The 22,851-nt window shown below is 35.0% G+C and overlaps 2 protein-coding genes across 2 annotated transcripts; both read right to left on the reverse strand.

Annotated features, from left to right (window-relative positions):
* Positions 1-613: 613 nt before the first annotated feature.
* LOC140693208 (putative N-acetylated-alpha-linked acidic dipeptidase) lies at positions 614-16,191 on the reverse strand. Its single transcript, XM_072957223.1, has 10 exons — positions 15,944-16,191; positions 15,685-15,805; positions 13,461-13,524; positions 12,038-12,105; positions 9,907-10,111; positions 8,485-8,592; positions 6,525-6,635; positions 6,082-6,144; positions 3,774-3,858; positions 614-847 (listed from the first exon to the last, which is right to left on the reverse strand). Exons 1-5 carry the CDS (start codon positions 15,985-15,987, stop codon positions 10,064-10,066), a joined length of 345 nt encoding a protein of 114 aa, XP_072813324.1. The 5' UTR covers positions 15,988-16,191; the 3' UTR covers positions 614-847; positions 3,774-3,858; positions 6,082-6,144; positions 6,525-6,635; positions 8,485-8,592; positions 9,907-10,063.
* On the reverse strand, positions 15,869-18,745 carry LOC140693438 (uncharacterized). The gene is made up of 4 exons (XM_072957305.1): positions 18,663-18,745; positions 17,842-18,540; positions 16,273-16,358; positions 15,869-15,991 (listed from the first exon to the last, which is right to left on the reverse strand). Exons 1-3 carry the CDS (start codon positions 18,743-18,745, stop codon positions 16,289-16,291), a joined length of 852 nt encoding a protein of 283 aa, XP_072813406.1. The 3' UTR covers positions 15,869-15,991; positions 16,273-16,288.
* Between the last annotated feature and the right edge of the window lie 4,106 nt (positions 18,746-22,851).

Below are 22,851 nucleotides of genomic sequence, written 5' to 3' on the forward strand. Positions count from 1 at the left end.
TAAGAATTTATATTCCCACTGGCCATGTGTAAGAGTCCCCATTGCATGTTACCCTCACCAATGCTTCATATCACTTAACAACTAACTATTCTAGTGGATGTCTAATGGTGTTCCAAGTGTGGTTTTAGTACGTATTTTTATTATTACTAAAGAGCTCAGCCACTTTTCATAGCTTATTTGGATTTTTCTTTTTGTGTGTGAAGCACCTGTTCAATTTCTTTGCACATTTTAATATTGAGGTTTTGCCTTTTTCTCCACTGGTTTTTGTTCTCTATATGCCCTAGATACAAGTCTTTTGTTGGATATAGACATAGCAAATATATTTTCCCACCATGTGGCTTTTCACTTTCTTAATGGTATCTCTTGATAAAAATAATTCTTAATTTTACTGAAGTCCAACTTAAAACTCTTCTTTTATGTTTAGTGCTGTGTCCTGTTTAAGAACTCTTTGCCACTTCAAAGTCATTAAAATATCTCCTACACTATTTTCTAGATGCTTTATTTTGGTGGGGGATTAGGTTATTTATTTTAATGGAGGTACTGGGAGTTGAACCCAAGACCTTATGCATGCTAAGCACACATTCCACCTGAGCTTTACCCTCCCCCAGATGCTTTGCTTTTTGTTTCAAATTTATTAGATTTATAATCTATCTAAAATTACTGTTCATGTATGGTACAGGGTTTAATTCAATACTGTTCCATTGGTCTATATGTCTAGCTTTAGGTAGTTATCACATAGACTTAATATTGTTTTATAATAAGTTCTTTAACATTGTTCTTTAATATCATCTTGGCTATTGTTGGCTCTTCAAGCTTCTCTATGTATTTAGAATCAGCTTGTCAAGTTCTACAAAAAAACAGTAACAACAATTAAGTTTTGGGGATTTTGATGTGCACATATAAATCTTTGAATCAGTTGAAGGGGAACTGACTTCTTTAAAATGTTGAGCCCTCCAATCCATAAATTTGGATTACCTCCCCTATACTTATTTTTATCACTGCTGTTACAAATTATCACAAATTTTGCAGCTTAAAGCAACACAAACTTATTATTTTATGGTTCTGTAGGTCAAGTCAGGAACAGGTATCACTTGGCTAAAAATCAAGATGTCAGCAGGGCTGTATGCCCTTCTGTAAGTCAAAGGAAGAATATATTTCCTTGTCTTTTCCGGCTTCTAGTGTTCACCCACATTTCTTTACCCATGACCCTTCCTCTATCTTCAAAGCTAACAGCTTTACAGCTTTCTAATCCTTCTTCCAAAGTCATATCTTTCTGACCACATCTGGGAAAGATTTTCAATTTTTAAGGACTCCTGTTGTTAGACTAGGCCCATGTAGATAATCCAGGCTAATCTCCCTGTCTCAGAGTCCTTAACCTGATACATCTGCAAAATACCCTTTGCCATGTAAAATAACATATTCACAGATTTCAGGATTAGAACATGGATATAGGTAGGGGTCAGTGTGGTGCACTATTCTGTTTATCAAACTGTTTAACATTTGATGCTTTCTGACAAACGTATAAGATAGAAGATCCTGATCATGTTTAGAATGCTTCCTCTGCAAAATATTGGGCACTGAGTTTATTTGAAAGGACTGAAAATAATATTACCATAGGAATGGTTTCCTAATTCTACTGACATTTACTTACTTTATACTTAAATACCCAAAATGGTCAGCCAGGAGTGGGATCTTGGCAAATAAAATAAAAGTATAATTCAAGCTTTTATCACTGAATTTATTAGCTAATTCTATTTTAGAAACAGACAGAAAATAAAACAATTTAGAGTAAGTCTGCTTACTTATATATTAAGTGAACATAAAGTTTTAAAAGCATGTCTGAATATGGGATAAAGTGAGCATCATAAAATGTAATGTTAATATTTAGTAACTGGAAATCTCAAACTACCAATTTATAAACAAGTTCATACTGTATAGCACAGGGAACTATATCCAATACTGTTTTGTAGTAACTTATGGTGAAAAAGAGTATGAAAATGAATATATGTATGTTCATGTATGACTGAAGCATTGTGCTGCACACCAGAAATTGATACAACATTGAAAACTGACTATATATATATATATATATATTTTTTTTTTTTTGAAAGGACTGAAAGGACTATATATACCAAGAAAAAAATTAGATTGGTAACCAATAAAAAATCTGTCAGTAATATAATGCTAGAAACCCTGAGACACAAAAGAAAATTTCAGGCATACATCTGTTTATAGAGTCATAGAAAAAATAGTGCCTATGCAAGTCCATGATAAGCATGAGAAAATAGGAAAGGCAATATAAAAGTTCAAAATGCTTTGCTATGTAAGAGCTGCCAGATGACTCAGACACAAACTTAAGTGGTCAAAATATCTATATAAATAATGATAACTTAAAGTAATTGAGGGCATCATTTTAAATGAGATAAAAATAGCTGCTCAATTTTCATATTACTAAGCAAATCATTTCTGTTTATAGTAGGTTTATATTATTTTTATATGTATTTATATTTTATAAAGACATATCAACTTAGATCCTGGCAGATAACTGACAGTGGACCAACTGATTGATTTAAATGGGCATCACAGGCTTATCAGATTTCATATGATTTAAATATACATTAGTTATTAGCTGTCAGGAAGAGTTCAATTTTCATTTAATCTAACATAGCTGTGCCACAGGCAGGTTACTCTGTGTTCACAATGAAGGATCATGATAGATATGAAGATATCAAGCCTTATTGATCTTCATAGGGGTGCTTTTATAAGAAAAGGAGAATAAAATAAGAAAAATCTAAAATACTACTTTTTTTTTATAGTGTTCTAACAGTTATATCTTCTATTTTTTAACTGAGTTATAGTCCATTTACAATGTTGTGTCAATTTCTGGTGTACAGCACAATTTTTCAGTCCTTTATGAATATACGTATATTTGTTTTCATATTTTTGCACCATGAGCTACTAAAAATTCTTGAATATATTTCCCTGTGCTATACAGTATAAGCTTGTTTATCTATTCTATATATACCTGTCAGTATTTACAAATCTTGAACTTCCAGTCTGTCCCTACTCACACCCCTCCCCCCTGTAAAATACTATTAAATCAACATATATTTTTGAAGAACTATGAAAAATGGGAAACTATAAGTTGTTTCTTTAAGTTGGAGCAAAGAGAACTAGTTTAACTGGGAAAATACTTAAAATCTGGCAAGTTTTATGATTTCATGTTCACCCCTGACAGCTTTTCTTTCCTCCTTTCTCCTTCAATCTTTATTGGACCTTCTAAAGAATTAAATTACAAAAAAGAAAAAAAGAAAGAAAGAAAGAAAATTAAGAAACAGCTCTGCATGTAAAATAACCTCCGAACTGGAAAGATGGTATACTTTGTGAAAAATTTACAGCTGCCAACTTATGATCTATGTCTCTGTCCACACTGCCTTACTTGTTAGGGAGGGTCTTAAAAAAAAAAGTAAAGAAAAATAGCAAATTATAATGGCTTTTACATTTTAAATTCTTTTCTATGTGTCTACAATCTGCTCTATCATGAGTTATTAAGATAAACTTTATCAGCTATACTCTACTTTCCTATCATGCACATTGTGACTCTGAGAAGCACGCACGCTCTAACTTACCATCTGCAGGTGGTGTACAGGTTAAAGCAGTTCTTTTGACAATATATGGTTTTGTAGTCTAGTTGTCTAACTACTACATAATGGAAAAGATGTAGAACTACTGGTACCACTGCCCTCGGTCTCTGTCATTTACCTTAAACATACCTGGAAAAGTAGATTCAAAAACTCATTGGCAAGAACATTTTTCACACTCCAGATCTGATATTCTTCTAGAGTTAAGATGGCCATTCTGAAAGAGAAACAATATTTAAGAATATCTTAAATCTTCATTTTCTTATATTATTTGAATTAAATTTGTTTTATTAAACTTTCAATGGTCATTTGTCTGAAAGAAAACTAATGATTTAAGGTAGATGCTATGTATTCATCTGAAAGTAGGCCAGCAAGAATAAGTTCAAAAGTAACCAAACTCTGAAGTAGTCAGTCATAACGTGGGCAATTTATCACCAAAAATCTTCCTCCAGTAAGACCTGGGAAATAACTCACAGTATCTTCTGGTTCAAGGTGAAGTTTACTAACAGAACCCACAAAAGGTTCTGGGTAGAGAAAAAGGACTGTTTACTAACTTTGAAAGCATTTTTCCAAACTCTTTGGATTATGCCCTTTGACCTAACAATTTTATAAGATCTTTAAAACATCTGGCAATATTATTAGACTGCTTAAGAGATTTAAAAGAACTAAATATATATAATAAATGAGTATCTATATTAACATTTCCTCAAAATAAAATGTAACATTACGTTCACAAGTTGAGTAAAGCAGTATTTTTTTTTTTTTGGTGTCAAAGTGTACCAAAAATTACATTTATATACAGTAGACAATATTTCTTGGCAGGCAAAAATATAACCAAATGCTTCTTACTTCATGTTTTGAACAATCACCTTAACAATCCTAGATGAATAATAATGTTCTTAGCTTTTATTACTTAATTATATTTTATTATCTAATGATTTATTATTTAATGATATTTAATAATATTTATTATTAATGATATTCATGTATTCATTCAATATATATTACCATTTATTATGAGAAAAGATTTTAAAGCACTGTGATGGTAATTATTGGCTTTCATGATGCAACTTCCATTGAAGTATATTAACACCAACATAATGGTACAAAATAATGGGTAATATTGTCACCGTCTATTCACCAGTGAATATGGGTAACAGGTTTGTTTGAAAGGTACAAAATCTATTCTAAATTTTTACCATTTCATTACTATGATTACACGGAGATGGAGCAGCTAAATGATCTTTTTTTTAATGTTCAAAAGTACAGCCATAAGAAGAAACTCGGTCGTATATAAAAATAGACAGCAATGATAACCTCCATACTTATCAAACACCCAGAAGAAAGGCGATGGAAATTGTATCTCTACAGAAGGTATTTCCTAATAGAAACTTTCCTGTGTTTCTGTTTTCATATATACCAAATAGAAATGGCTACCTTAGTTTTGGGCAGAAAAGTAAATGAAGACGGTTATCTGAATTGCCAAACAAAGATCAAGCCCTGAGAAATTCATTTCTATTATTTATTTCTATTGAGTGTCAGTTAATAAGACTATGATGATTTCTTCTGGATTTGTGATTGAAAAAAATGTTACTTATTTTTCTAAGCCTGTGTAAGGCCACTATGGTCTACATCCTACCATCTGCAACTTGGTACATGTCAACATTTGAATAGAAAGGGTCAAATTAACTCATATGTGTCTCACATATATGGATTATCTTCAGTTTCACAGGGATACATAGACATTAAGGCAAACCTATTATAATATCTTTAATAAATGTTGTGAAACTAAAAAAATTCAAGGCTTTATTCTTTGTAAAGTACATGCTTGTTTCTGCTATTATACACTTATTCTGGCTGCTATTAAAGAACTTAGGACAGATCCTCACCAATATTATTGAAAAAAAAATTTAAAAACTATATACACCACCCAGATTGAGATGAAAAATAATTTCCATCATCCCAGATATCCTATGGTCCTTCTCAGTTAAATCACCCATCTCCAAAATCACTATTGTAACACTTATTAACATTAGTTCTGTCTCTGTTCTAGAACTTCATATAAATTAAATTGTACAATGTGTTCTTTTATTCTGTGGCTTCTTTTGCTCAATATAAGTTTTGTCTTACCATAATGTATTAAACTGTAAGAAGTAAAGATTATAAACTACAGATGGCAAGGGCTGTCTCTACTTAATTTTTACAAAATGCCTAGCTTATAAAATATAATGTTTTTATGTAAATAACACTTAATGCAGTTGTTTAAAGGTCGAATGGGCTTTCCTTAGGGACAACTTGGAGTTATTGTAACCACAGGTCCAAATAAGCATTTAGCAGGGATGATGCAGAAGAGATTCAAGTATGTATATGTAAGGTATTATACCAATTCAGAATATAATGTATTTTTAGAAAAGAATAAGTTAGTCTCTGCTAGACTCACCTTTGTGGTGTCATGTGCATTCTATGTGTCTTCTACAATGTTGGATAGATCCACAAGTAATTCCTTTAAAACCAGAAACCCAAATCAGTAGTTAGGAAAGAGAAGGTATCATTTTTATTAGACAGTAGCTGAAGTATAAAATATTTTTTCGGTCAAGTTTGCTTTTTTTTAATTCCAGAAATAGATTGCTTGTTTGCCTTAAAAATTTATGACAATTTTCCGGTGGTTTCATTTATTTTTTTACATAATACATTCAGTTTATTAAATTTTCTAAGGCAAATTCTCTTCCCAATTTTGCATCTTTGGCTATGAATATTTTGAGTAGCATAATATAGAACCTAGAAGTAGTAAGAAATCTTTTTCTCAACCTCTTTAAAAAATTCTTCACTCTATGTTCCTGTTGGAAGTTTACATGCAAGAAGATGTATACAATCAGACTTTACCAGGGTATCATCGGTGCAGTTGTCCTTCCAGACCTCTGTGCAACCACGTGTCTCTCAGTTCAACCCTACAGAGAACTCCATCACCATCAACATCAAATACCTTGAAGCAAACTAAAGAAAAGAAACTCTTATGGAGGAAAATTACTTTTATATTCTGAAGTATAATACATTTTATTACAACCTGCCCTAGTGAAATTACTTAGTTCCTCAAACAACTACATTCTGGATTAAGTTCTTATTTGGAGGAGATTGTGTCATTAAAGTCCTTTGAACTTGTAGGAATTCCTGTACACTTCACAAGTCTCTCTCCTTATATCATTAGCCAGCTTAGAGAACTCTATCCTTCATCTAAATCTAAAGTTAAATTTCTTGAAAACTGAAAACGAAGGGCCAAGTTACTATACAATATCTCACAGATTTTGAGAAGGTAATTCAAGCTTTTAAATTAATTTCTAATATTTATAACTGATCACTTCAGAGTTGATTCTTACAATGCTGAAAATATTCCATCTACATTAAGAATCAACAAAAAGCTGGTACAGTCAGCTCCCCGTATCCATTGCTTCTGCATTCACAGGTATAAACAATATATCAAATATATATTATATATATATATATATATATAAATTTTCCCAGAAAGTTCTCAAAAGCAAAACTTGAATTTGCTATGCACTGACAACTATTCACATATCATTTACATTGTATTTACAAATAATTACATTGTATTAGGTACTAAAAGTAATCTAGAGATGATTTAAAGTATACAAGAGGATGTGCATAGATTATATGCAAATACTATGCCATTTTACATAAGGGCATGAGCATCCATGGACTTGGTATCTGAGGGGGTCTCAGAACCAATCCTCAGCAGATAATGAGAGATGACTGTATAAAGATTTTGCCTCTCCAATGTAATTAATGTGCACCCAATATTTTTGCCTAAGAACAATTTCAAATCTTCAATGAAGTTTATATACAACAAGCTAAAAATCCAAAATATCAGCACTTTGCTAATTAACATCAATATCAGCAAAATTGCTAGTTAGTCTAGTTGGTTAACTTCCACTAGTCCACTGGCAAAAAAATAAATTTAAAAAAAAATTAAGACAACAATTAACCTCAATTGAGAAACAAAGACTTCAGCCTCTTTAATACCAGAACTTTGCTATCACAAAGCCAGGTTAGAGTAAAGATATACTATCAGGGAAGATAAAAGAAATCTAAATTTTTAAGATTAAATAGTTATCTACTTCACACACCCATGTAATAATTATGCTATTAAGTTAACTGAGTGCATCACAGTACAACATTACTAAAGAATATTGAACTATTAAGTATCATATCCAAAATATGCAGTATTTGTGAAGCTGTATTTTAGAAAGATGCAGAGATAATGACCCTAGTGAATATGTAAGAATTAGGTTCCAATTAAATGTAAACTGCTGCATTTTCCTAAACAAATATGGTTAAGATTTAGGAATGTAATATGCTTATAAATTATGCCATAATATTTGATAGGTTTAAAAGATAAATTTAGTATTTAATAAACTTGTTTTATCATAAATTTAATTTTGCTAATAAAATATCAATATACACAGTGATAGAAAATAAGTTGGAATTCAAGTTAAGCAAGACAAATTTTCTATAAAGACTACCAGAAAATATTTTCTATATGCTTAACATTTTCAAACACATCATGACTGATGTAGTTCATTTATCATGAATTGTACATTTATCTGGAAAATCAACCATTATTAATAACAAAGATCTTAAATTACTCCACAGTAAAAAAGAATAGATGATTGAACCTTTACACTGACCTCAGTAAAACCTCAGCAAGAGATTGCTATTTGCCAAAGGGATGAAAATTCAAGCCTTAATCAGATGATTTTTTACATGAATGGATGCTAATTTTTTTCTCTGTATAGCTTCCAAATTTTGTGATGTTTAACACACTTACATTTCTGTCTTTCAGCCAGAGGTCCTCTGCAACAAGCTGATAGCCCACAGGATATCTCCTTAATATCTATGTGGCTGTCATCATTTTCACCAAAAGCATTAAATAAACCTGTAAAATAGGAACACAGACAGAATAAATCACAGCCAACAAACTTCCTGTTAATAATGACATGCCTATGAAAGGAGGCATGACTCGCATAAACTGATTTAGTTTTTAAAAGTTATCAGTAGTTTCCACTGTCTTAGGAAGTTTTTTTTTTTCCCCCTGGCATAATTATAACCAAAATTTAACTTTCTAGAAGAAAATACTATCATTTAGTGTTTGGTTTTCTCTGCATACCTGTCTCTATCTTATATTAATTCCAAAAGTCAAACGTGATTGTAGAATGTAAAAAATAAAAATGTATTTAAAAAATTTAACTGGAAAATGTCAGAGACCACAATTATCCTAATTTGGAAAGACTAAGAAGAAAAAGGAAAAAAGAAGAAGAAAATTTGAACTCTATCAAAGATATACTGTATTGTTATTAATGAGCTTCATACAGCTCCTTCATGAAGCAAGAAAACTAACACACTATATTATAAGAGACAGAAATTCTGTACTGCAGTCTTCATTGTACCACTTAATCTGTATAACTAAATATATTAAATTTCAGAAATAAAGGGCAATTTATAATCTAATCCTGTGGTTTTTAAACTTTTCATAAAAAATAAATGGAATCATTTTACTTTCAAATGAAATGATTTCTCAATCTCTAATTATAAAAAGGTAAAAACATAACTGCACTGCTGAAGTGGAAACCCTGTCTGTTCTAGTTTCCCTAACAAATAAATATTTCTAAAACACACTAGAAATCTGAAGAATACAGACTATTTCAAGAATCTAATTATGTGCCCTCAAAGAGCAGAAAATTGAAGCTAGGAAGTAGTTAAATGACTTGCTAAAAGTAAGAAATTTTTTTTAAAAAGGTCTGAATCAGAAGAAGAACCCAAGCTTTCAGATTTCAAATACAGTTTTTGTGATTATCACCCACAACTGCTCCTTGTAAACATCATTTAATATATATAATATGTATATATATATATATATATGCATATATATATTTATATACAGTAGTGAAAAGTTTAGAGCTAAGTGGGGACCTTAGAGATGGTCTAGTGGTTTCTTAATTTTTTAAGGGTGGGGGAAGGATACAGCAGTAGAACCTTCTTCTATATAAAAGAAATACAATAGACACTCCTCAGCTGAGGAAGAGGTGGGGTCATGTGTGGAAGCTAGAGCTTTGCCTATTCAGTGTCCACCACTCTGACCCTGCACCAGATGCTGAGGCACCACACTGGAGCACACTTTCATAATGATTGTCTTGGTCAAACTGATTTTATATATGAGAATATTCAAGTGCAGAAAGTTAAACCGACTTACACAAGGCTCCAAAGGTGGAACAAGGCTCATGTGTTTAGCAAAGAACATTTGAAGAAAATAGAAGGATTCCCACATTCACTCAGAGATGGACGAATTGGTGGTGAAGCCAATGGGCCAAATGTCTCTAAATCAAATCATCCAGTTTGGGATTGAGCCCTCAGCAACCAATAGCATTTCTCCAGATGAATGATGTCTGATTCTTCCACTGACAATCAAATCAAAGAAGATTATAAAATCTCACTCTTCTCTTCTGGACAATTAATTAGTTCATCCTGATAATGTAACTTCTAAATATACATTTTAATTTCCCAGTTAAACTGTTAAAAACTACCTAAAACAAAAACTCTGAAAGACAAATATATTGTATCTAAAGTGGCATGAAAATTAAATTCAAATTAACGTAAAAGAGGCTTTAGAATGGGAAAAAATTTGCAATTTCCCATTAAGCAGACTGTTTAATTCCAACATGTAAAATAATAAACTAAGATACTTATTTTTTGCTTCCCACACTTTTATCTGTATACACTTTGGTGATTTTAATCCCTATCTTGGATTTGAAAATTCTTGATCATAGTCTCTCCAGGCTACACAGGTAACACACTAATAGCAGAAAATATGTTTGATTTATCCTGTCACTATGGTAACCACTTACACATTTAATACTTATTAAATAAATGTACAAAGGGGATAGACCTAAGCTTCTCCTTCTTGGCCCTAAAATTCTTATTACCCCTCCTATAAAGGCAGGAGCCTCCTCTGTAGGACAGAGAGTAAATGTATCTCCTGAAAAGGATTCCCCAACAAGGGCTGTCTTTTCAGCGTGCTTTTAGATGTTTTTATGGGACATTTCAATAAAAGGATCAAGGACCTAAGCTTCCCAGTATGGTGGGAGTTGTGATGGGCATGGGAGGATGCTCACTTGGGAGGATGAGATGTTAAAGACACTAACAGTGAAAAGGACAGGGCAAGATGAAGGGCGATTTGGAAACAGGACCACAGAGATGTGACATCTACTTCCCACTGTCATCTAAGTGATACCTAGTTGAAAGAAATATTTCTACAGTTAAATTCTTTAATGGGGGGTTATTTAAATGAAGCACACATATAATCAATGAGTAGATCACATAATTTTTAGAGATTCAGAATGCAGTAGCATTTTCAGGGTACTTTTTACATCAATAACTAGTATTTATAAATTCCTGTATGCTAAATAAGTATGTGGAATTATTTCCATTTTGCTTTTAGACTTACTACAGCTTAACGTATTCACTGCACTGATACAGAGTAATTTTTCTAACGAATAAAAATGATAATATAATTTCACCATCACCAGATTTATGAACATTTAGGCCTATGTGTCAGGTTCCATTTCTTACCAGCTTTTTCACCAACACCTTACATTGAGGTTATATTGCATTACCCAGAGGTCAGGAAATGTTCTTTCACACATCCACATCTTTATTAGGTCCTGTGTCCTCTGAGGAGAAACATTCTCCCCACTTTCACATCCTTCCATTTTACAGCCTAACCACTAATCCTTCTCTAAACACCTTCTAATGCTTTCCAACCTCACCAGCTACTCCAGGATTTTAACTTCTCTCTTCTGCAACTGCCCTCCACTGTATATAGTATCCAATATTCAAGTGAAGTATGAGTCCTCATTTACAGGTCTGTGGCCTCTCTAGATTACAAAGTATTTGGATTCAGTAACCTTGTCCTTTTATCACTGTTGCTGCTAGAGTTCCTTTCATAGGACCTGATACATAGTAACCACACAATAAATACTTCCTGAATGAATGAATGAATAGCCAAGGCAATCTTCACAGCCAAGGCTTCCCCAACCCAGCTCAGTATTCTTTCTGTTATATCAAAGAGACACTGCCCCATGAAACAATAGACCCTGCACATTTTAACAAATGTATACAATTATTAGGAACTATTATTAGAACAGAAACTAGCACTACTGTTCTCATAGTTATGTCACATAAGTAGTGTATTAAAGCTCGTTCTGATTTCTTGTTTATACAAATCAGCTATGTCTGTCACCAGTTTAAATATTAGTAATTTAGAAAACAAAAGTTATTGATTTATCTACTCATCAGAAATCATTACGACAGATCTATTTACATACCTCTATTGTCAGTTTATATACCAACTGGAAAAGAAGGGGTGTACAGTCAACTCTGAGAGTATAATTGCCTGCAAAATAGATAAGAGAGAATTTTAATACCTCCAAATGGACTACAAACCTGTATTTAATTCTAACTTTATTTTCTAATTATAAACAATATATAACAGATTTCAAATTGAAGGCATCATTCCTGGAGAATTAAAAATAGGGTGGACCTTACAGATAATCATATTCAGTGAAGTATGTCAGACAGAGAAAGGCAAATATCACATTCTATCACTTATATGTGGAATGTAAACAAACAAAAAAATGATACAAATGAACTTATTTACAAACCAGAAATAGACTCATGACATAGAAAAGAAACTATGGTTACCCAAGGGGAAAGGGGGAAGGGAAGAGATATGTTAGGAGTTCAGGATTAACAGATATACACTATTATATATGAAACAGATAACCAACAAGGACCTACTGTATAGTATAGGGAATTATATTCAGTATCTTATAATAACCTATAATGGAAAAGAATCTAAAAACAATGTATATGTATATGTATATGTATATGTATATGTATATGTATATGTATATAACTGAGTAACTTTGCTGTACATCTGAAACTAATATTACAAATCAAATGTACTTCAGTAAAAAGAAATGAATAAAATTTTAGAATAGATAGATTGGTAGGGACATAAATAGACAGACAGGCAGACAGTCTGGCTAAAACTAAAACACAAGGTGGAAATAACTCTTCAGGAGCCAGAGAGGCTGCAGCACACACTCAGGATAGGAGACTGCAGAGGCGGACTCTGTTGCTAAGGCTGCAGCTCCTGCAGTAACAGTAAGGGTCATTGCTCATTATGGCAGCAGTACCTAGGGGTCTTTGGCAAAGGAAGTGGTAAGGCCATAATGTTCATGTTTTTATTCATTCATTCAATTCAATATCAAGACTTTAGACTAGAGCATGTCAGTAACTAACATGTGTCCTGTGATACTTACCTAGAAATAACCATAATACGATGAAAGCCTAAAGATGCACATGCCACATGTCAGGGTCAAAAGGAAGTCTGTAGTGGGTGCTTATTTCAGAGTTTTTCCAATACATACAGGAACTATTCCTGTATGAAATATCTTAGCCCAACTTTTAAAAATAGCTCCACAGGAAGAATGTCAAAAGTACTAAAGTTTTAAGTAGTAATCCAAGATAGGCAAATGGTAAGTAGACTAAAGAAATTAGGATCAATAGCTTAGTTATGAATCATATTGATTCATTTAATCATAATAATGTTCTCTCTGGTAAAATGAAGAAATGGAAGTATTATTGAGGCATCTCATAGAAAGAGGATAATCCTAGTTTATGAGTTGGAGTTGATAGACTTAAATACTGGTATACTATTTAATGACAATCTGAAATAAAATTTACCTTCTGTGTATGAGTCTGCATTGATATATGCAACCTCTCTCTCCTGGAGTGTTTTCACATTCTCCTGTAGTTGAAGCAAAGCAGTCACTTAACTCACAGCGTTTACAATTGTGGAAATACAAGCAAAACAAATTAATTCAGTAAAAGAGTGGTTTGCAGATACCATTATAAATCAAACACCTATGCTTTTGACCATAATTTTAAGAAAATGCTATTAACTGGTTGATAATATTAATGCAATTAAAACAAGAAAGAAAAATATTAGTGATGCTGTAGCCACTGTTCATAGCAACAGCAGGGAGACCCAGAGGAAAACTGCCCCTGATCCCCTGCACCATAATATGAAGGGGGAAGGCTTGGAGATGCTCAGCCTCACCCTGGATCTACTGGAAGAGGACTGCTCAAAATAAGGCCTGGAAATCTGTATTTTTAAAAGGTGTCCCTGGCAATCCTTACAGACATTAAAGTATGAGATCCCTTGATGTTGGAGATCCAAGTAACTTTACCATATTAAAAGTGAGGAAGTTGGAAATTTGATTTATCAAGAATTTTTTGAAAGAGAAGATATTGATGAAAAAGAAAAATATAGGAGGGGAGGATAGAGAAAAAACTAGAGGGAGAGAAGAGTGGCTATTAGGACAAAGGCAAGACATTTCTCACACATACATGCACACACGCACACACATTCTAGAAAAATACAGCAGAAGAAGACTAATGCCATCACACACATGGGAATATGCAGAGAGAACTCTTTTCTTCTCTCTGTTTCTCTCTCTCTCTCTAGCTTGCTACCTTATAAAAGCAGTTACAGTAAAAACATTTAAAGCTGTGAGTGGTCATCCCACAAATGAGAATTCTCACCTCTGCACTTGACCACATGGGATAGATAACAGCTGATTCTGCTGCAGAGTTTCAATTATGACAGAGCTACAGTAGAAATAAAAAAGATTCCTTAACTATACGTAAAGGTAAATGTGCTGCCGAATATGATCAAGAAGCTAGTAGAAAATGGGAAACAATATTCAAATTGTCTTTTAACTCACATGAATTTAAATTAATGCAAGGCATATTATCTTGTATCTTGGATTTATTTTATCTGTATTTTAAGGTGCTTAAATTATAAAAAGACACATGTATTTCTATATACATGTATTCACAAGAAATTACATATTTCTAAAAGTAAATGACCTTAATGAATAAGATCTGATTCATCTAAATAAGTGTATTATGAAATGCATGTTCATAACACCAACATAATAATAAGACTTTGCCATATAAATGGAATCAAATGTGATACAAGTAACTGTGATTTTATTCCCATACTTATTTGATTCATATTATTATTTTAAAGTATGCAGAAATGAGTCAGAAGGAAAGCATTTTAAAAACCATTCACAATAATAAGAAAGATATGACATTCTTTAAATCAATTCTATAAAGTTTGGACTCATAAATGATGAACAAAACAGAGGATAGTCACAGGAAAGTGCTTTTTGGTGCACCTGCCTTTAAAAAAATACACAAGCCTACCTTGAACATGTAAGAACTTAGAGTTACTGGACAGAGAGCCTAAGGGAAGAAGATGAAAGAAGGGGGTCTATGAGAGACACTTTAAAATAAAGCATTAAGAGCCAGTGACAAATGAAAATTAATCATAATTGAATTAAAAATAAATCCTTGAAATTTTAGAGTAATTCAATTTACAAAATCATTGTATTACACTTCCCAACCAGGCACTTTTGTAAATGGTAAAATATACCTATGGTTACAATTTAGTGTGGAATCCATAAAGGAGAGACTATAATCAGAGTATAGTCATCTAAAAAGAGCATGTTGTTTTCCTGGATAGAAGAAATCCAAGGAAACTGTAAAAACTTGAAAATTAATGCCAAGGATCTAAATCAGATTTTCAATAGGCTAATTCACTTGTCAGAAGCAGCTTCCTAGGTTTGACTATTTTCTGAGCTTACAGATTTTACTTACTTATCACAAAACAAATATAAATAGAAACTAAAATATTTTAAAAATAATGAAAAAATTGGTTTGTGCTTAGGAATTAAGAGGTTGTTCTGTTTTGCCAAACTGATGTAAAAGCAAAAACAAACTCTATTTCTTAAATTTTCTTGTTTTTATCTAAATTAAAACAGTATCAGGTAATGGAACACATCTGTGATTACCCTGAGATACATGTTGACCAAGAAGATATGTTTACTGTCTTAGTTACCTCAGCCCATTTGTGGAACCCAGAAGTCCAAATTTTTCTGCATCCCAGCTGGCAAAAATGGCAGTTCTTCTCAGTCTCCAGCTTGTAATCATTGTTAACATACATGGTTAGGTACATCTGCCTAAAAACAAAGGAAAATTCACTGAAGTCACTTTCTGTCATCACTTGCCATGGAAACATTATTTACCTCTACTAATCAGTATTCCAAAATTCTGGACAACTTCTTATAAATCAGCAGTTCCACTGGTTAGGTCAATACCTCCAAATACGCAGAAGTCCTGATGATCTCCCAGAATAACACATCTGTCTGGAACGGAAAGCATTCAAAAGTATGACAACTTAGAATGTATTATAAAGAGCAGTAATTTATGTTTTTAAATTAAACTTCCTCCTGCTTGAGTTTCCTCCATAGAAAACCATCAAGGTAGTGTCTCCTTTTAGAATTTACCTTTTTTCCCCCACATTTAATTATATCACATCAACCAGGAAAAAAATATTAAGAGTTGATTAAGATTTACCTTCTCTTACTCCTGTAATCTTTGTAAAAACAAAATGTTTTAAGACATTTTAAAAAATTCACCAACTCACCAAGTTTCACAGATCCTCAGGTAGTTCTGATTACATCGTAAATGCTTGTGATTTTCTTGATGTTATGAACATGCATTTTAACCTTCCTAGAACTTCACAAAGGGAACAAATTACTTCACATAGAGCATTATGTCTAACAGGTTCCTTCCAATGTTTTATTATAAGTCTCAGAAGTACAGAAAACTGTTTAATAGGATGATAAATTCCCATATGCCCACCACCTAAATTCAATCATTGTTAATACTGTTGAACTATTTGCAAGCAAGTTGCGCAAATCATGACAGTTGTCTCCTATGTATTAAAGGAATGCACCTTACGGTGAAATCAAATAAAAAAATCAGTATTTTATATTTTTCCTCCCTCATAGCTCTATTGTTGGTATTTATTTAAACTCCAAAATTATTACTCAACATGAAAAAGAATCTTGTTCTTAGCAATTTTTTTTTTAAAAATGTGTATTTGTCCATTTAGAGCTCAAATCAATTAAGGGATATAAGCCCCAGGTGCTTTTGATATTTTGACCAGGGAAAATTTCTGTTTCTGACTTTTCTCTTAAACTGTTACTGAAGCTACATATTCTGTTTTCCTTGTGTCTGTATGTATCTGTTTATAAATCACATTTTTCATTGTGTACCTCTAGAGGGTATTAATACATGAGATAATAAAGTCTCCTATGTTAAAAGAACTCTGTTCTAATTGAGTTAAATAAACACTTTTTTAAAATTCTTATAAAATAAAACTGAACTTCTAATACCTTAAGAGTTCTGAAATTTTAAAACAAGCTTCTTACAGAACTTATAAAATACTTGCAGAATCCAAATTCACATTGCTAAGGCAAATCATTAATCAACAAGGCTCATTCAACCATTTTAGTTTAATAAAAAACAGCTATCTCCTCTCTGATTCATCAGTGTGAAGTTTCCCTTTCCCTCTACATTTCAAGCCAGTCAAACTAAAGTTCTGATCATGCCATGCTCTTTCCCAGCCCTGCACAAGCTGTCCTCTGCAGCTGGCGTTTACTGCCTGTCTTGATTCCGTGGAAATCTTACTGTTTGTGTAAAATTAAGCTCAATGAGCACATGTTCTGTGGTCATGCCTCCTTAATACCAGGGCTGTCTGGGGTTAGTAACAGTAACGACTATGATGGTAAGCGCACGGGGCCATGTAGCAGTTACGCGTTCACCACTGTGACCACCTAACCCACCCCCACAGAATTGACCGGTGAACTTCGCTCCTTTCCCCCTTCTCTCCTACTCCTTCCCTTAAGTTAACCTAGTATTTTGCATGTACAGTGTTTTGACAGTTATCTGAAACACTGCTTTAAACCGTCAGTTGAAAAGGGAAGACAAAATGTTACACCTGGCCCGGATGAGGAGAGGGGTGGGGAGTGGCTCAGAGGAAGCCAGACAGGACGCGCGGCCTCGGATCACAACACAGCCCCGTTCCTTCCCGAGTTTCGCAGCCGGGAAAGAAGAGGCCTGGGGCCCGGACAGCATCGGGGCATTCGTGGGAGGCCGAGGGAGGGACGGAGACCCGCGCAGGGTTGGGGAGGGGCCCGCAGGGACTCACCGTCTGTGCAGCAGCTCCTGACCCACAGCTGGGCGGGCGGCGGTGGCGGTTGAGGCGGCGGTGCCGGCTGAGGGGTCCGAGGCGGCGGCGGCTGCTGTGCCGGCTGAGGCGGCTGTTCCGGCTGAGGGGGCTGGGTGGTCGCCGGCTGCGGTGCCGGCTGAGGGGGCTGGGCGGGCGGCGGTGGCGGTTGAGGCTGCGATGCCGGCTGAAGGGGCTGAGACGGCGGCGGCGGCTGTGCCTGCTGAGGCGGCATCGGCGGCGGTACCGGCTGAGGCGGCTGTTCCGGCTGAGGGGGCTGAAGCGGCGGCGGTTGCGGTGCCGGCTGTGCCGGCTGAGGGTCTGGGCGGGCGAAGGTGGCGGTTGAGGCGGTGGTGCCGGCTGACGGGGCCGAGGCGGCGGCGGCTGCGGTGCCGGCTAAAGGGGCTGAGGCGGCGGCGGCGGCTGCGGTACCGGCTGAGGCGGCATCGGCGGCGGTACCGGCTGAAGGGGCTGAAGCGGCGGCGGCTGCGGTACCGGCTGAGGCGGCTGTTCCGGCTGAGGGGGCTGGGTGGTCGCCGGCTGCGATGCCGGCTGAGGGGGCTGAAGCGGCGGCGGCTGCGGTGCCAGCTGAGGGGGCCGAGGCGGCGGCGGCTGCGATGCTGGCTGAGAGGGCTGGGCGGGCGGCGGTGGCGGTTGAGGCTGCGGTGCCGGCTGAAGGGGCTGAGTCAGCGGCGGCGGCGGCGGCTGGAAGGACTTGAGGGACTCGAAGGCCTTCGCCAGCTTTACCAGGGTCACCATGGCGGCCTCCCGCCACGCGGGGTCAGCCCCCGGAGTCGCCGGGCCGACCGGCGGCTCCGGTCAGCAGCGGTGGCAGTGAACGGAGCTCGGGGCCACCAGCAGTTGCGGACCCCAAGCGCGCGGCCATCTTGGAACCGTCCCGACAGTCCCCGCGGCCCTGCGTCCTGCCACGCTCCGCCGGTGGGGCGGGGCCGGGCCGCGGGATAGACAGCCAGAGGCGGCGTCCTCCGCCAATGGCTGCCTCGCTCGCCCCTTGGGCTCAAAGAGCCGCCACGGCTCTTGGAGTCACTGCGTTCTTCCCGGCGAGGGAAGGGGGGGTACTGCACGGAGATCGGGAGGGCGGTTCGGGGGCGGGGTTGCAGGGCACGGCGAGGAGGGTGGTGAGGGCGGATGACTTGTGGTTGAGGGTCTCTCTCGGCGAGGGGCGTCCCCGGATGACGCATAGCATGTGGCAGGGAGGCCGGGCAGTGGGCTGGGAGCCCGAGACCCCAGCGGGGCGCTTTCCCACCCCGCGGCGCGGGCGGAGGGCCGGCTCGCCGGACAGCCTGCTATAATATGTTGACTGTTACATATTTGGCCTTACCCTTGTTAGTAGCCTCAAATCACTCCTTGTTCACCTTCAGGATCATTACCATAGATATACTTCTGACAATCCTCGTACTTAACTATGTTCCCTCATGCTACAGGGGCATGCACATGCTATTCTCACTCTTAGAAATAATCTTTTACACGTCAATCCCTACTCCCCTCAAGAGATTTGCCTATCTAATTCCAATCACTCTCAGTGCTCAGCTAATTTGTGAATTCATAAAGCCCATTACATTAACATGATTCCTTAACACCATGTAATTCTCCTTTATCACAATTATTAAAGTATACTTTATAATAACATAAAAACTCTTCCATGCATAAAAGTTGATATTCAACAATTAAGTTCACTGTATAAAGTTGTAAGTACATATACTGTATATTATGAAAAATGTTAAGGAATTACATACTATAGTTAAATTCATTCATATTTTTTATAGAAATATGGAAATATTTATTCCAAGTTGGATCATCACTATATGTGTGTGTGTATATATGTATATATCTTTCATCCTTCATTCACATTATAAATTCTGATAAAATATTGCCAACAATTAACTTTTATACCAAGGAAGGAAAGAAGGAAAGAGGAAGGAAGGAAGGAAAGAAGGAAATGGAGGGGTTTTAGAACTCTTGAGATTGAGATATATTAGATAAAAACTCAGATCTGTACATTTGTATATGATAATTATTTTCCTGAAATTATATAAAAACGCATAAAGAAAACTGAAAGCTAAATATAAAATTATTTACAACCCAAATTTGAGGTTAATTTATATCTTCAATTGATATGCATTTTTTTAAATTTAATACTACACTGTTCCATTGCTATAATCAAATTCATAAACAGAAAACTATATATGATATATAATCCTCTCACCATTTATAACACCTCTGAAAGCATTTTTGAGGTAGAATATTTTATATTTAAAGTTTTTGTCATTAGAAAGGCTTTGAATATTTTAACACTATTAGATTTAATTTACTTCATCGTATTATTTTTTCCAATACATGAGAAATAATATCTTATATGGTTTTGATTCATTCTTTAAGTAGTTTGTTAATATTGTGTAATAAGTGAATTCATGGAATATTGTTATAGAGTTAGACATTTTTATTTGAAGATGTCATCTTTTGTAGTATAATAATAAGGCCATTATTGTAGGAATGGGAAGGAGTTAGACATTGCTTTAGTAAAATCATCACTCTAACGGGCATATTGGCAATAGCAGCATGTGGTTAAGATCATGTCAAATTTTTGTAAATCTTTAACAAATTCCGAAATCACTCTGGTTGCTTGCAAATTTATAAAACACAATTACTTAGTGGAAGAATAAGGCTATAGTCAGTGCATGACAAAGGAATGCTGCTTAATAAATAAATGAGAAGAATTAAGTTTAATTCAAGGAAAGCAGCATTCTTAAAATATTTTGAATTGATTCGAGAAACAGAGATTTTATGATTATTTAGCAGAGTTTATATAGACATTTATGTGTGTGTGTGTGTGTGTGTGTGTGTATCCTTCATCTCTGTATCAATTCAAATAAGATTTTGCCAAAAAAAAATTTTAGAGCCAAAAATACCAATCAAAAAGAAAGAAAAGAAGAGGGAAGGAAAGCAGGAAGGCAAATTAACATGCAAAAATTTCATCATTATTTAGAGTAAAGATCTATATCAACTAAACATTTGTATTGTGACCTCCACATTCCACTAAAACTTATGCCATTTACCTACAAATATAAAATTTTATTTGCTTCTACAATAAATAATACATAAATTTAATGAAACTGCAGCTCAAAAGACGGAAATAGCATTAGAAATTCAGTCATCCAGTGCAGTAGCTAAAGCATGGGTATGACCTGACTCTAAGCAATCAGAGAACAACCAAGAAAATGTGCCAAACTGTTGGATACCCAGATTTGTTCCCAGGGCAGGGAAATAGGCATATCAAGATAAGTAAAAGAATATACCATGTTTAAAGCTTAATTATAATGCAAAATAGATATATATCTATATCTATTTCAAAATGTTAAATTTAAAAGTGGACCAGAAAAAAAAATTAAACAAAATTACTTCTATAGATAAAACAAAGAATAGCCTTGTCTTCTTCTATTAAAGACTGACTAGCCAAAAAATATTATGGAAATAGCTATAAAGCTTTGAGAGAAAATATTATAATTCTATAATTGTGTTACCACGAATGTTGTTATGTTTGTAGTTAAGCCAAAGTAATACCAAGACATTCAAAGAATCAGAAGGAATGGTAACTATATATTTATCCTAAAAAATAAATATAAATACTAAGAAAAGGATACATTTTTTAAAATTTAAGAAGTACGATGTGATTATATAAATGCTATGTTAAAGGGTATTGAATCTACAGGTAGACAAAATAAGGATCACGTCTATTTTGAAAATATTTCAAAATAAATGCCAATAAATAAAAGTAATTCTTAAAATGATACTTCTGTCTAACTTGTTTGATTTTGTAAATGCATGTTACTTTATATCAATTTGCATTATTGATTATTATATGGTTAATAACACAGATACAATTAAAAGAAAATTATAAAAAAGTTGAGATAGCAAAAATAACTTTCTTTTCTAATATTTACAAATAAAAGATTAAACAGTGAATTTTTATCAATTATAAGTCTTTATATTTTCAGTAAAATATAAAATTATAATGGAGAAAAAAGTAAGCAAAAAATGATTTCAAATAAAAATGTTAAGGGGAATAATCGTTTATAACATTTGCCATCTACCTCTGCTTGGTACTATAACGAATCACAAGCCACTGTAGCCGCTGACCTTCAACACTCCCTAAAAGTTCATAGTGGAGATCAGGAATGGAGCACTTTGTGCTGTGGGAAAACTGACAAAATAGAGCTTCAGATAGATGTTTTCAGGAGAAGATTTTATAAGCCCCAATTCTTGCATCTCCTTATATCTAGAAGAGCACTAAATTCATTAATGGTGACGTCTGCTCCTCATAACTGGCAAAAGAACTCAATGTGTGTTTGATTGCACGTACTCCTCTTCACTAAAATTACATATATAATATTGAGTTTCCCTCTGCCTCTTCAGAAAAGGTCCTCAGAGCCATCTGAGGTGCTGTCTCCTAGATTATAGTCCTCATTTTGCCCCAAATAAAACTTAATCCACAACTCTCATGTTATACAATTTTATTTTAGTAAACAGTATGTATATTAAAATAGTTCAAAGCATTGATGTCACAATTGGTGAAAAGATACCTCTGCCTATATAATTTCAAATTGAAATAAAAAAAAAATCCTGGGCCACCATGATAATGAATCTGTGTAAGGAGAGACATTTTCAGCATGATGAAAGGAAGATAAATCACTCTAAGCTTAAAACTATGCATCTGGACAAATTAGCAGTTGTGAGAGTAATAACCAAATATATTTCTAGAAATAAAAAGGATGAAAAAAAATTTACACCCAGACATCTTCAGAGAGAGAATTTCTGGAGGATGTACTTCATCCCAGTCTGCTTGATGATCCATGAACTGGTCCAACACAGAGGGGAAGGAGAGACCATTGAAAGAAGCAGAGCCCTGCAGCTTAGTGGGCAGCAGGTTTTATCAGCAAGATAACTTACTTATGAGACTTGTCTTGAGCAGCC

This window comes from Vicugna pacos, unplaced genomic scaffold, assembly GCF_048564905.1.
Source record: "Vicugna pacos unplaced genomic scaffold, VicPac4 scaffold_19, whole genome shotgun sequence".
NCBI classification, from domain to species: domain Eukaryota; kingdom Metazoa; phylum Chordata; class Mammalia; order Artiodactyla; family Camelidae; genus Vicugna; species Vicugna pacos.

What these genes read in the sequence shown, in the direction of transcription:
- LOC140693208 (XM_072957223.1), bottom strand. Translation starts at nt 15,987, where the DNA reads ATGTGTTATTCTGGGAGATCATCAGGACTTCTGCGTATTTGGAG. An exon ending in GGACTTCTGCGTATTTGGAG is followed by an intron (nt 15,806 to 15,943) that starts GTATTGACCTAA and finishes CTTTGTTTTTAG; the next exon opens with GCAGATGTACCTAACCATGT. An exon ending in TGCAGACTCATACACAGAAG is followed by an intron (nt 12,106 to 13,460) that starts GTAAATTTTATT and finishes TCTATTTTGCAG; the next exon opens with GCAATTATACTCTCAGAGTT.
- LOC140693438 (XM_072957305.1), bottom strand. Translation starts at nt 18,745, where the DNA reads ATGGCCGCGCGCTTGGGGTCCGCAACTGCTGGTGGCCCCGAGCTCCGT. An exon ending in CTGACCGGAGCCGCCGGTCG is followed by an intron (nt 18,541 to 18,662) that starts GCCCGGCGACTC and finishes CCGCTGACTCAG; the next exon opens with CCCCTTCAGCCGGCACCGCA. An exon ending in CAGGAGCTGCTGCACAGACG is followed by an intron (nt 16,359 to 17,841) that starts GTGAGTCCCTGC and finishes GTGAAGTTCTAG; the next exon opens with GAAGGTTAAAATGCATGTTC.